At 45.7% G+C, this 12,373-nt stretch overlaps 2 protein-coding genes across 2 annotated transcripts in view; one reads left to right on the forward strand and one right to left on the reverse strand.

Moving 5' to 3' along the window:
* The window catches only part of pygo2 (pygopus homolog 2), a 183,378-nt gene that overhangs the window by 84,762 nt on the left and 86,243 nt on the right, over positions 1-12,373 (reverse strand). The window lies entirely within an intron of this gene.
* efna3a (ephrin-A3a) overlaps positions 4,383-12,373 on the forward strand; it is a 55,567-nt gene continuing 47,576 nt past the window's right edge. The window contains exon 1 of the mRNA XM_084032391.1: positions 4,383-4,966. Within this exon, the coding sequence (XP_083888517.1) occupies positions 4,857-4,966 (110 nt within the window). The 5' untranslated portion in view covers positions 4,383-4,856. The remainder of the gene's footprint in view (positions 4,967-12,373) is intronic.

The raw sequence follows: 12,373 nt of genomic DNA on the forward strand, positions 1-12,373 counted from the left end.
CTTCATTGCTGCTACGACTTTTATAGTAAAAGAAATCAGTCTTTTTAGGATTCTTCTGCACTGAAAATAGACCTGTGGAAAAATATTCCTTCTCCTGTAACATGCTAATAATTGTCCCCTCTTTTTGTTTGCGTATCAGGCACATGCTGCTCTGCTCTTGTTTTCTCTCTCTTCTCCCCTCAATATTTCATGCCATTGAAAGTGCATCTATTCTCGGCGTTCCCCGTGCCCTCCCACATCCCGACTGTCAAAACATAATATTCTATCCTTCGACACCCCTCCGCCAGTCTTCACCCTCCCTGTGCCTCCCTCCCTGTTTAGTAGTGCGCATTAGACTGACCTCGGATGTACTCGATGAGGTTTAGTTCAGCCTTAAAACTGAATCATGTGGCCTAACAAACACAATGCACACCATGGTGGTATAATGACTTTAAAGGGTCCAACAGCCTGACACAAAATCCTGCTGCACTGTGGTTATTATTCTGCTTATTTTTCAAGCCCTCACATGGTGACCATATTTGTTCTTTTTTAAAAAAGTAGCGTGCCCTTAATCCATGCAAATGTCCTCCTAGCATCACTTTGCTATTTCCTTTTCTATCTGTTCCAAACAGATTGTCCTCAAAGTTTATCTCCTCGCTCTTCCAGCCCTCCGTCCTTTTACGACCGTTTACCAACACAGCGCTCCCCTTCCCCAAAGGCTCAGCCTTCATCCTACAGCATCCATTACCCACTGCTCCCTTTCCATCACAGCCTGACGCGGAGGAACATTGTTCTTGATTGCTTGGCAGATGCCATTATCCTGGGCTTATATCTTCACAATCACATTAGCCATTTGCACAGCTGGGTACTTACTGAAGCGAGGTAGGTTAAGCGCCACACTCGAGGGGGCGAAACGATGGAGGCCCACCTGGAGCTTGGGCCAGGACTCCTCGCCATTACCAAAAAGTACTGTTGGCCTTTCCTCCACTTAGCTCACGCCTCCACGTCTCCCGCCCTACACTCCTCAGGTTCTCGTATACTTTATTCTTCGTTCGCCTGCTCTATACCTCTCCCTTGATTCCTGCACTGTAATTTCTTCCTTCCTCCAACCTCGATCTATCCGTGCCCCGGGGCTCTCTCCATTTCTTACTCTCTTTCTCTCACACTTTTTTTTCTCTTCTTTATCCATTCCTCACTTTATCACCCGTATGTGCATAGTGGAGTTTAGGGACTGCAAAATGCAGATTCACACCAAATGAAAGGAGCAAAGAAAGGAGGATGAGGAGAGTTGGCGAGGTGACAGCGTCGGCACAGTCTGCTGACACGACGCTGAGCTCGGGCGGCGGGCCAGAAGCTACGTTTTAACACGCTCTTACTTTTTTTGCACACAGATGTTTTTTTGTCTGCTTCTCCGCGTTCTTAAAGGCTGTTTTTTTGTTTTTTTGTCACAGCCACTTAACATTCAAGCTTGACATTTCACTAGATTAACTGATTAATCAAATAAATTGTTGTTTACTGACACCGCCACCGGACGTTAAACTCAATCAGGACAACCTCATTTTAATCCATTCACATTAAAGCCGAGATTACTCCGAAGTGAGACGTAGGGGAAAGCGGGGGACAGATGGGTGCAGGAAATTAGAGATTGCACAGATAAGAAGCCAAGGAGGAAGAATAAAGAAATCCCAACTGAGGGAGGATGCCTGCGCATTTTTTCTCCTGGAATATTGCTAACGCCGGGGATGAAGTCAGTTAGGCAATCAATGCGAAGTCAACAAGGATATATGAAAGTGTTGAGGCTGATTGATGATAACAAATTATCTGAATAATCAATATGCCCATAGCTGCTGTTCATGAATTAATCACAAACGGAGCCAGAGTCAAGGTAACGAGCCATGGGTACTGTTCCTATAGTGTGCACCCGAACCGCGCTGCTGCGGGAGGCAATACGCATGCATAAACAGTGCATCACATGGCGTAAAGTCGGAAGAACAACTGTGTTCAATAACTTATGACACCGGGAAGCCTCCCCGCAGTCACATGTTCGGTACACACAGAGCGCGTCATAAATATGTATTCGTGCCTCCGCCGGTAGAGACGGGTCTGAGAAACATATTAAATGTCACTCTCTATATTCCCAGCACACTTTCGCTGGTACTGTGTGGTCGGCGTGACGCAACAGGAAGCGAGAGATCATCGGTTCACGAGGAAACGGAAGAATATGCTCCTCGTGTGCAGCGCTTTCCTCCTGAGCGCGAGGCGACAAAAGGATGACAAACGTTGGAGAGGATGGAGGCGAGTGATCCACTGGAGTCGTACAGATAGGTGGCGGGACAGAGAGAGGGAAGTTAGGAGGGGAGAGATGGTACTTGGCTCTTTCATCCGCTCCTTTACTCCAGTCGCCACGGCAACATGCCTGGAGGGCACTCAAGAGAGGCGTCATCGCTGACAAAAACAACAGAGAGGCAGGGAGTGAGTGAACGCAAACACGAGCAAAGGAGACAGACCGTGTGTGTGAAGGAGAGCCGGGCGAGGAGGAAGTATGGCGGCGGCGGCGCTACGACCGGGCCGACTCCGGATACCCCCCCCCCTCACTCAAAGAAGTGTGAATATGACCTTCAGCGACTCGGCTGAGAAGTGTAATGAACATTCATTCATCACTGGAGGTCATTCAGATTAATGTGTGGATCGCTCCGCTAAAGTTTCACCAACAGCGTCTGCAGCCACGTTTATGGGTGTGAATATCACTGATATCCCCTCTAAAAAAGGACACTATTATGAGATATGAAATTGGCAAAGTTAATCAAACCGAGGCTAATGCTTAATATTTGGAATGAACTGAGCCATTAATACTGCGGGCTGCTGTTAGGCTATATAGAGTGGTTAAACCACCACAGGCGAAATTAAACAGGTTAATTAAAGTCCCCAGATTTTCATGCCATCTCCCTCAGTCTGTATTTCCCTGTGAAACACACATGAACACACAATTACTCACACATGTGTTATAACTGTACTTATAATGCCCTTCCACTGATTTTTTAAATATTAATCTGAATTAGCTCTAACGTCTAACCTTAATCTAAAATAACCTAATTTCTCCAAAATATTTCACTCCAACAACCTAAAGAAGAAATGCTTTTTTAACAAACAAATGAAATCATACAAAAAAACACATTTGTTTACAACATTTCTAATATCTGGCAACCAGAGGGACCATTGTGCATTTTGTGTGCAGACTGATTGTAAATCATAAACACTATAGAACAATTTTCACATCACATTTTTTTCCTTCCTGATTCTGATACCTGAACTTGTTTATCAGCTGATTTTCTGTACTTCTGCTACGTTATTTACGTTTAACTTAACATATTTATTTTAAGCCCAACCATCGTGTTTTTCCTAAACCTATCGAAGCGTTTTTTTGTTGCCTCAATCTATTTGTCTGAATTCAGTATTTAATGCGCTGATTGGGCTCACTTCACTATTTCCATCGTCGATTTCGGAATTACTTTTTTTTGCAGCCGATGATAGTAGTGACACATTGTTGTTGTTCTTGTGTAGCATTAATGAGCTTATAAATTATTTGACAACCTGTTATCAGTGCAGCGACTTGCATACTCACCTTATCAGGCGTTTTAGATTGTTTCGGAGGCATTTCCGATACTTGTATCTGAACAACTCGAGTTAAAATGTAGAGTGTAGAGTCTCATTAGTGCTTCAAGTACACAATGAATCCATACCAATTAAAGTAATATAGCACAATCTCAAATCGGGGCATTATCATGTTATCATCTGGTCCCAGCGCTCCACCGTCGTCAAGTTGTTTTTCCCCCCCTTAATTTGTCACGTTTGTACATCAAACAGCTTCCCTTTTTTTTCTAGGTGACAGAGTTTTCAACAGCGAGCTTGTATAACTGTGATCACGATTAAACGTGTGATAATGAGTCCCTTCACAGCTGGTGAGGATATGCTTCTTTCAGTTTGTCCCCGATGTAATCCCGATGTAAACCCTGGGCCTTCATAGATTAAAAAAAAAAAAGACTTTCCAGACATGACCTTTTGCTGTATTATTAAAATCTTAACACCCATTAAATCTCACCTTACCATCAAACTCAAACACACCTTTAAAGCCGCTGTTTCTAATTAGCTTAAACCTTTTACCTGGAAATAGAATTAATCCTTCAAGAATCGGTTTAAAAAAACGATCACGATTTATCTCCGCGGTTTTAATTAAGAGGATATCATTTCCTGTGTTGCATATGTGGAGGGGGGCGGGGCCGCGGCGTTGACGGACGCGTGAGCGCGTCTCGGCCATCAGAGGGCGGGTTTGTAGCGTTGTGTGCGCAGCGCGTGGCTGCTGCTGCTGCTGCTGCTGCTGCTGCTCGTGCTGATGATGATGCTGATGCTGAGAGGGAGCGCGAGGCACACGGTCCTTTCAACGGAGATCCGGCGGCTTTAAAGCTGCGCAGAGAACAATAACACGCCGAGCTCGGCTGCCAGTTTAGAGTGTGGTGGTAGCGTCGCCTCGTCGATACCTGTGAGCGCAGAAGTGCCAAACAAAACGAGGAGTGACTTTGGAAAAAAGTGCGCAGCGCGAGCGCGCGCGAGAGAGAAAGAAGTACCGGGTAGACTGAGCGCAAGTGAAGATGTCCAGATGGCTTCCTCTCGTCGCGATGGGATTTGAGTTGAAGAACACGTAACCGCTCTCAAGAAGTCACCCCGACCCCGTTGTTAAGGTAACCGGGAACTTGAAAAGGTTTTTTTTTTCTTCTTCTTCTTCTTCTTTTTCTCGACCGCTGGGATGTTGTGAGCGCCGCGTCGCCTGGGACAGACGGAAGAGAGGGGAACCAGGGCAGAGGACGAGCAGCGGAGGGATTATGGCTCTCGCAGCGTTTTCTCTCAGCCTCATCACGCTGGCGTTTACAAACTTGTCCCTGACGAGAGCCAGCGACCGGCACGCGGTGTACTGGAACAGCTCCAACCTACTGTAAGTGGCTCTCTGCAGAACTCCTCTTCCTCTTTGTTGATGCGCATCACATGCTGACAAGACAGTGGTGGTGGTCGGATGCTCTGCGGCGACTTGTTCCCTTTGTTTACATCATCATGATGAGGCAAATCATTTCCCCAGCTTTAAGATAAAACTATCAAGCCGATATCAACAACTTGCTTCTTTTCATCTCTGCAGTAATTCCGTTTTAATAAGAGTACAGTAAACGCATCTCCAGAGGGAGAGAGAAGTGTTCCTACGGTGTTTCATCTGTGTGCCCTGCATGCAGAATTGTTACTGTATATATATATATAAATATCACATTTAGTCCATCTTCTGCTTCATAATAACGACTGGTGTAAGCAGCATTCATCTTTTCATTCGCCCTCACTTTTTGTGTTGTCCGTCACCTCACCTGCCGAGAAACGGCACAAATACATTCATCACACGCACGGCTCAAACTTCCATGAATCCGCCTGAAGACGGACGGCCACTATAAATAAGTATGCCTGCCACGCAAACGCCACATTATTAATGTATTCACGCGCACACTGACACATCTGAGCCTTGGACTCCGCGTCCTCCTACAACAGTAAGGTTGCTTACCTCAGGTAAGCTTCCCCAGGCTCTGCTATCTCTCTCTACCTGGGAGCCACAGAGCCGGCTCGCTGTGGGGCAGAGATCGATGTGGATTCTACCGCCTTTGTCTTCTCATTAGCCAACAGTGAATCCATCTTTCTCACATTCTTTTATCTCCTCTCCTCACACAACCTCCCTCTTTGCACCCCTCCTCCCCCCTCCTCCCCCTCTGTCTATGCTCCTCTGTCCATTTGTATGCACCTCAGACACGGGTCTCTCCTATCGCCTCTCTGTATCTCATACTTGCTTATTTTCTATCCCCCCTCTTATTTTTCTGCTGTGTCTCACCGACCGGCCTGTCCCCCTTTTTTCCTGCATCTCATTACCCCCCGCCCACCCCACCCCACATCGGCTCCCGGTCCCTCATTCACCTCCCAGGCTCTCAGCTGAGACTACACATATACAGTAGATGATTAGAATTATTAATTGCATGAAAGTCATTTAAATGTGGGACCTGGGGTTATTTAAATATTTCATGTTAGAAAACAGCTATAAAACTTCATTGGAGCAGCACCACTGTCTCTTCCTTATTAATGTGCTATTTAAGATTTGCTATTTTGTCGCTGCATCTAATCCTGTTAGGATATGTGAATAGAGAAGCGCTATATCACCAGATACTTGCATTTAAGCTCCGCTAAAGTGCCGGGGTTTTTGAGTGTCATAGTCGGTATTAGTCCTATCTATCAAATGTAATTAGCCTTTCACTGTGTGCTCGGTCTAAAATGATTTTCGCAGCGTGGATAAGGTTGTTCAGTGTAGTCGTTCATTACGGCGTTAGCCCATTTTTGGCGCTTTAAATCGACATTTATGTGTTAAAGTGACAAATATGCGCTCGTGTTAATGATTTCAGAATGCTGTGAGGGAGAGGGAGAGAGAGACGGGAGGGTGGGAGACAAAGTGCAGGTGTGGGTCTGCATGCCTGCGTGTGCAGAACCTTTTCCTTTCTGCACAGTGAGATGCAAAACTCTAAAATAATGCAAAAATTGACCCAGTTTGCAGGTAGCAGACAAATCCTCAGAGGCCATGGCAAGAATACTGATGGCCATCAAGATTTAAAAGGCCTTAGGCCCGGGGCTACTTCACCACCACTGTGTCTACATTCATAGAGAGCCACTTCCACCACGCAGCTCCTTCCCTGGTCCAGCTCTGGTTCTGGAGACCAAGTCAGGAGGGAGCTGTAGGGAATGAAGGCAGTGACGGAGGGCCAGAAACCAGAGGCCTGTAGGGCCAAACTCGTGGGGAGCCTCAACGTTTCACCCTCGAGCCCAGCGTTCAGCCCAGATGGTTACAGCACAGCTGCAAGGAATGGCATTGCTCGGAAGCAGAGCTGTTGGTGCCAAAACCATGAAAATGTCTTTTTATGATAATGCGCTGCTAGAAATCTCTTGCTCTGGTGTATTGAAAGTCAAAAGGGGATTGTGGAAATAGCTGATACCCCCGTAATACTGTGCTCTTTGATTCTTTGCCGCTATTGTGAAGTAAACAACATTTATTAAAGGTTTTTTTGTTCTGCTTTGCCTCCGACAATTTGAAGCGAGGTGTCTCGATTATCATAACCCAAAGTAATAGCTCAGAGTGCTTTGATTACCGCCCTGGTCCGTCACGATCACCCCCCCCCCCCCCCCCCCCCCCCCCCCATTAGAAAAGTGTTGCTCTCAGCTTCCGCTCTCAGCAGTGTGCCGGGCCAACTCGTTACAGATGTCCCCGCTAATGGCTGACTGAGGCAGGAAAAAAAAAACACACACGCAGGCCATTAAATCATCTCGCATCTGAGGCCATCTGCCAATTAGAGGAGGGGAGATGTGGAACATCTTGAGAGCGCGCGGGAGCAGCGGTGCACTGCGGTAGCCTCGCCTACCCATGAGCGGCGTCCCCCGTGCTCCCGCCACCTCCTCCCATCAGGTGTTTGGCCTCGCCGGTTAGACTGGGTCCACATCTCCATAATTGGCAACCCCATGCCGGCACGATCAGAACAACAACGCGGCTCTCGTTCGCTCTCCCACTCCCGCCATAAGTCACACTGGTGCTAACAACTTAGCAGGACGCCACAGTAAAACGCCTTTGGACGGGCCATGGGAGGGAGTAGGGGATTGCGTTTGAAAACGGGGCCCACACACAGATCACCATTCTCTTTGTCCGCTCAGCAAGATCACAGTCTTCTTTGGCTGTTTGTTGCTGATCTGGTGAGCTATAGATCTGCGTGTTTCATGCTACACATTATTGATTATTGATGCTTGATTGGGACTTGTAATGATGTCTGGCCCCTAGACCACACGAAGGGGAAAAAAACAACCTATTACACCATATCTGCTGCTACAAAATAGATCATCAGCTTGACAAATAGCCTCCCTGAGAGTCGGAGGTACAGAGGGCCCGCTGATCAATGTTGAGTCAAGGTGCCGTCTCACTCAACAGGCTCATTAACTTGTGTAGATGTCTGCAGACCCAGCTAGAGTTGGAGGTGGTCCGCCGCGGGGCGGAGGAGAAACCCCCCCGACACCCTGTTGAGAAAAGGTTTGTAGATATTTAGTTGCAGTGAAGGGAATTGTTTGTGAGAAATGAAAGAAAGAGAGAGTGATGGAGAAGGAGAAGTCGGAAAGATAGATGGAGGGAAAGTGTAAAGAATATTACTACTGGGAAGGGGTGGGCGTAATGGAGAGATTTGGAAGGAGAGAATATTGGAGAGGTGGAAAGTGGGAGCAGTCGGAGGAAGAAAGCGATGGGGAAGATTGATTGAGTTGGCCAAAAGTCAGGAAGGGTGTTTTTTGTTTGTTTTTTTACCGGATATGGATGTTCGGTTATTTGGCCAAACGTGTTGCCTGATGAGGCAATGCCCATGCGAGTTGATCCGTGCTAATGTGGACACAGGCTGGGTCATCCGTGTGGACCGATGCTCAGAGACAATAGACGCCGCCATCCACCTGCCCCCGTCTGCCCCGCGCAACACGGCGCAGACGGAGCACGGGCTACAGGAGACGAGCCCGTTCGATGCCCGATTACATGCACGTCCGTCTGCACGCAGCTCCATCTCAGGGCTGTCTCGCCAATTTTGCATACAAATGCATTTTATTCACTAACATTTCATTTATTTCACATTCAGTCTGCAGCATTTGATAGCGTGTGTTTTTTTTCCTCTCTCCTTTGGTCGTAGTCGCGTTAAATGAGACTGTGTGAATACCGCTGATTGAAAAGTGGGAATTGACCTTTTTATACGTTTTCGAATTAACCACGTCTCTCCATCTGCGGTGAAGTATTCCTCTCTCCAACTAATCAAGTTGTTTGTGAACATTTGAATGCTTTATGTTCTTTATCAGACGCCGACATCCCCGAGATGAGTTTGATGAACAGCGCTTTTAAATGGATAGTTAACTTGACATTATCACCTGGCTTCATTATGCTTTAGCGGCGTCTCAAAGCTTATTGGTCTGCTAAGCGATGTGCTTGACATTTTTAGCTCATACGAGTCCGCCATGAGTCACATAAATGGATGGAGAAACGCTGAAAGGACGGTTAATGGTTCGTATGGATCCAAGAGTGGGTGAGCGGATCAATACATTTATATGGTATGGAGAGGTGAATGGACCCTGGCTGAACAAAAACACTACAAGGTTGCTTTTTGTGCGGCAATCAATCTGGATGCGTCAGGTGATCAATGTCCAAATGTATTTTTAATTGGATTTCACGGTATCGGTAAATTTCCATGAAGTGTTTGGAGCTCAGCTCGGGAAGCTAAGATGAAGTATTGCCTTGGAACAGCATGCTGGAGAATTGATTATTATGGGCTGGTCAGTCACTGCTCTGGGGTTCATGCTCCATCGAGGCCATAACTATGTCTACACTTGGTCTTGGTACAGTATAGCAGCGGCAGTTTAAAGGACCAAACCAGTGTTTCTATATGTAACCGGCCACATAGCTTACATAAACCTCTACCATGTTTACCAAAATTGCTTTATTTTTGAGATAGTTGGTTTGTTTACATTGTGTTCATATTCTATAAATGTAACAGAATGTACCTGATAATGTTTTTCAAGGTTAATTAAAACTCACCTTGTGTGTTAAATTCCTCCTTCTAGCTCAAATTCCTGTTGAAATTCAGTTCCTGTCAGAAACTATTCTTCCAGGCATAATAACATTCAGCTCAACGGCTTTCTTGGCACTGTTGTGATCGACAGCTCAGAGGGCAGAACCAAAATATAAAGGAGGTCAATGATTGGCTGAAAGTTAGACTTTGGGTGAATTTCAAGCTCTTACTGATACGACTCAACAGCCGCAAACAGTCTCCCGCTACGTCTTCCTCATGTTCACACTGGGACATGTTGTGAAGTTGTTCTCTGACCCGTATCTTCTTCTCTTAATTGAATTGCTGGTCGTAAACCAACGTTCAAGCTGTTGTTTATCTCACAGCTTCCTGGTTACAAGCCAGATAACTTTCGGCCAATCGGATGCAGCCAATGCAACAGGTGTTCCTTCAGCCGAGAGAGTGTCCTCGTTATTGAGGTCGGCGTACGCTGAAATGAGACTCTCTTGAACTTGATATTACCGGCTAGCTCCACCCGGGCCACTTACGTAAACTGGAAGCAGCCGGACATTAAACACAAGTGCACCCAGAACTTCGGACGCAGAGGTGATTTGATATCAATGTGTGAATTTGAATGGCTTTTATTAGAATAATAGTCAATTATGATAAAAAAATACACAATGTGGGCATTTTCACAAGGTTGATTAACCTAAACCCAGCTATTTAGCAGTCTCATAGATGCAGTGAATGGCTCTACTAAAGTATACACTGCAGATACTGATTCACACAAGATGTGTTGGAGACAGGAAACATCTCTGCTAATGGAGAGAAGTCAGAATTAGACTGGTAAGGTCACTTAATACGTCTGTGAGACTTAAACAAAGTAAGTTATTCCCCCGTGATAAAAAATGAAAGGTATTTTATACGAGAATCCATTTAGCAGCGCTTCACAAATTCAAAGGTTCCATAAAAAATGTGGGATACAGTATATATTTCTGCCAATGTCTCACTGCTCACCTGCTTAAAGCTTTAGAGCAAGCTAAGAAATAATACGTCCCATCACTGAAGATGTTTTAGGTGCATTGTTCAGAATTCTCTACACTGATAGTCAAACTTAATAATTTAAATAATTGCAAAGACAAAGAAAAAGCGCACATAGGTGTTAATGTTCATTCTGCTGCTCTTGATAAACGTTTAATAAATGTCAACCGAAGGGAAATGATGAAACCTCTGAATACAAATCTCCCATCTCTGTGTTTCCACTTCTTTACCTTCTCCGGTCCCAGTGGTTCTCAAACAGGGGTCCGAGGACTCAAAGTGGTCCTTGAGGACGTTAACCTCGGCCTGAGGCGGAGGAAATGGTTACAGGCAGGACTTAGCTGGCCTGAGAGGGGAGACGGGTGCAGCAGTAGGGATGTCAACGCAGTAGCTCATTCGTCATAAACCCACATTTATCACTCAAGTATAACATAAAGGTATTGGTCAAACGCAAGGACGTTAGGGATAAATAAATTGGCAGTAAAACTGTGTCGTTAAGGCTGGCGAGCGTTATCTGGGAAACGCCTCGTTTTGTTCCCTTGACATGGAGCTGTGATTAATAACTTTGTTAAACCTAAGAATATGTTAACAGAGCTTTTCCTCCGACAGTAGGAAACATTTGAACACTTAATTTGCCTCATTAGTCAATTAAAATGTAAATTGAGTTATCAAACGGACTGACTGGACGTGCTGATTCAAACAGTAACGTCACACATCTTACTTTAGTTAATTTAGCATAGTTTACAGAAGAGCTGCTGCATTAAACATCCCGTCCCTGAGACATTGTCCCACACTCAGTGTTTAGATCGGCCATGGTTGGGTGATGGATTCAGCCAGTGAGTATTTTTACATTAATTAATTCTGCTAGCTAAAGGGGTTGCTACTTCCAGTCTAAAGAAGTCCAAAGAAAAACATAGTTAGGCCCTTCATATTCCATCAAAACCGATTAGCATTCCTTGTGCTCCAAGGTTATAAAAACTGCACTTAACTGGCAGTGGGAACCCACAGGAGATAGTCCTGATCCCAGCCAGGTAGAACCAATTTCAGACTCAATGATTTGAATGCAAATGCTCTCCACAAAGAGGGCTTTCCAACTTTTGAATGGTAACTCTACAGTACATTACACTGGGAGTCTGCACCACGGTGCCCACTACCCATTGGGAAATTACATTGCCACTATGATGGAAATGGCTGCCATGTAGGAGAGAAGATCAACGCTGTCGATAGGTGGACGGTCACCGACTGGAGTTTGATTATTTGGGAAATTGGTCTTGTTACGCTACATGGCCTGGAAAAAAGATATGGCGGCCACAGCAGTTGGTCAAAATAATTTGTTTTGTTATTGAGGCAGAAGGCCTCTTCTGAGGGATGTGGCAATTGAGGCGGTGTTTTGCAGCGGCCGGCGCCCTCAGAGTTATCAGCGTCCCTTCATGAAAACGGCAGCGAGTGAGGACACAGGTTTGTGCTCCGTCATATCGTGTTCCTCTGTTCCCTTCAGGTCTTGAGCTGTGACAGGTCTTCCCTCTAATGCTCTCGGGGTGCTTAACAACAGCGGCGTTGCGAAGAGTGGAAACGGTCCTCGCAGCTTAGCGGATGATACGGCTCCGGTTTTTCTTTCATGCAAGGGCAATTTGGAATACGGGCGGCGTAATAATTAGGTATTCTGTTATAATTGAGATTTTTCTTTTTGAGGATATAATTATATGAAGGCC

This window comes from Eutrigla gurnardus (genome assembly GCF_963514095.1).
Source record: "Eutrigla gurnardus genome assembly, chromosome: 17".
NCBI lineage: Eukaryota > Metazoa > Chordata > Actinopteri > Perciformes > Triglidae > Eutrigla > Eutrigla gurnardus.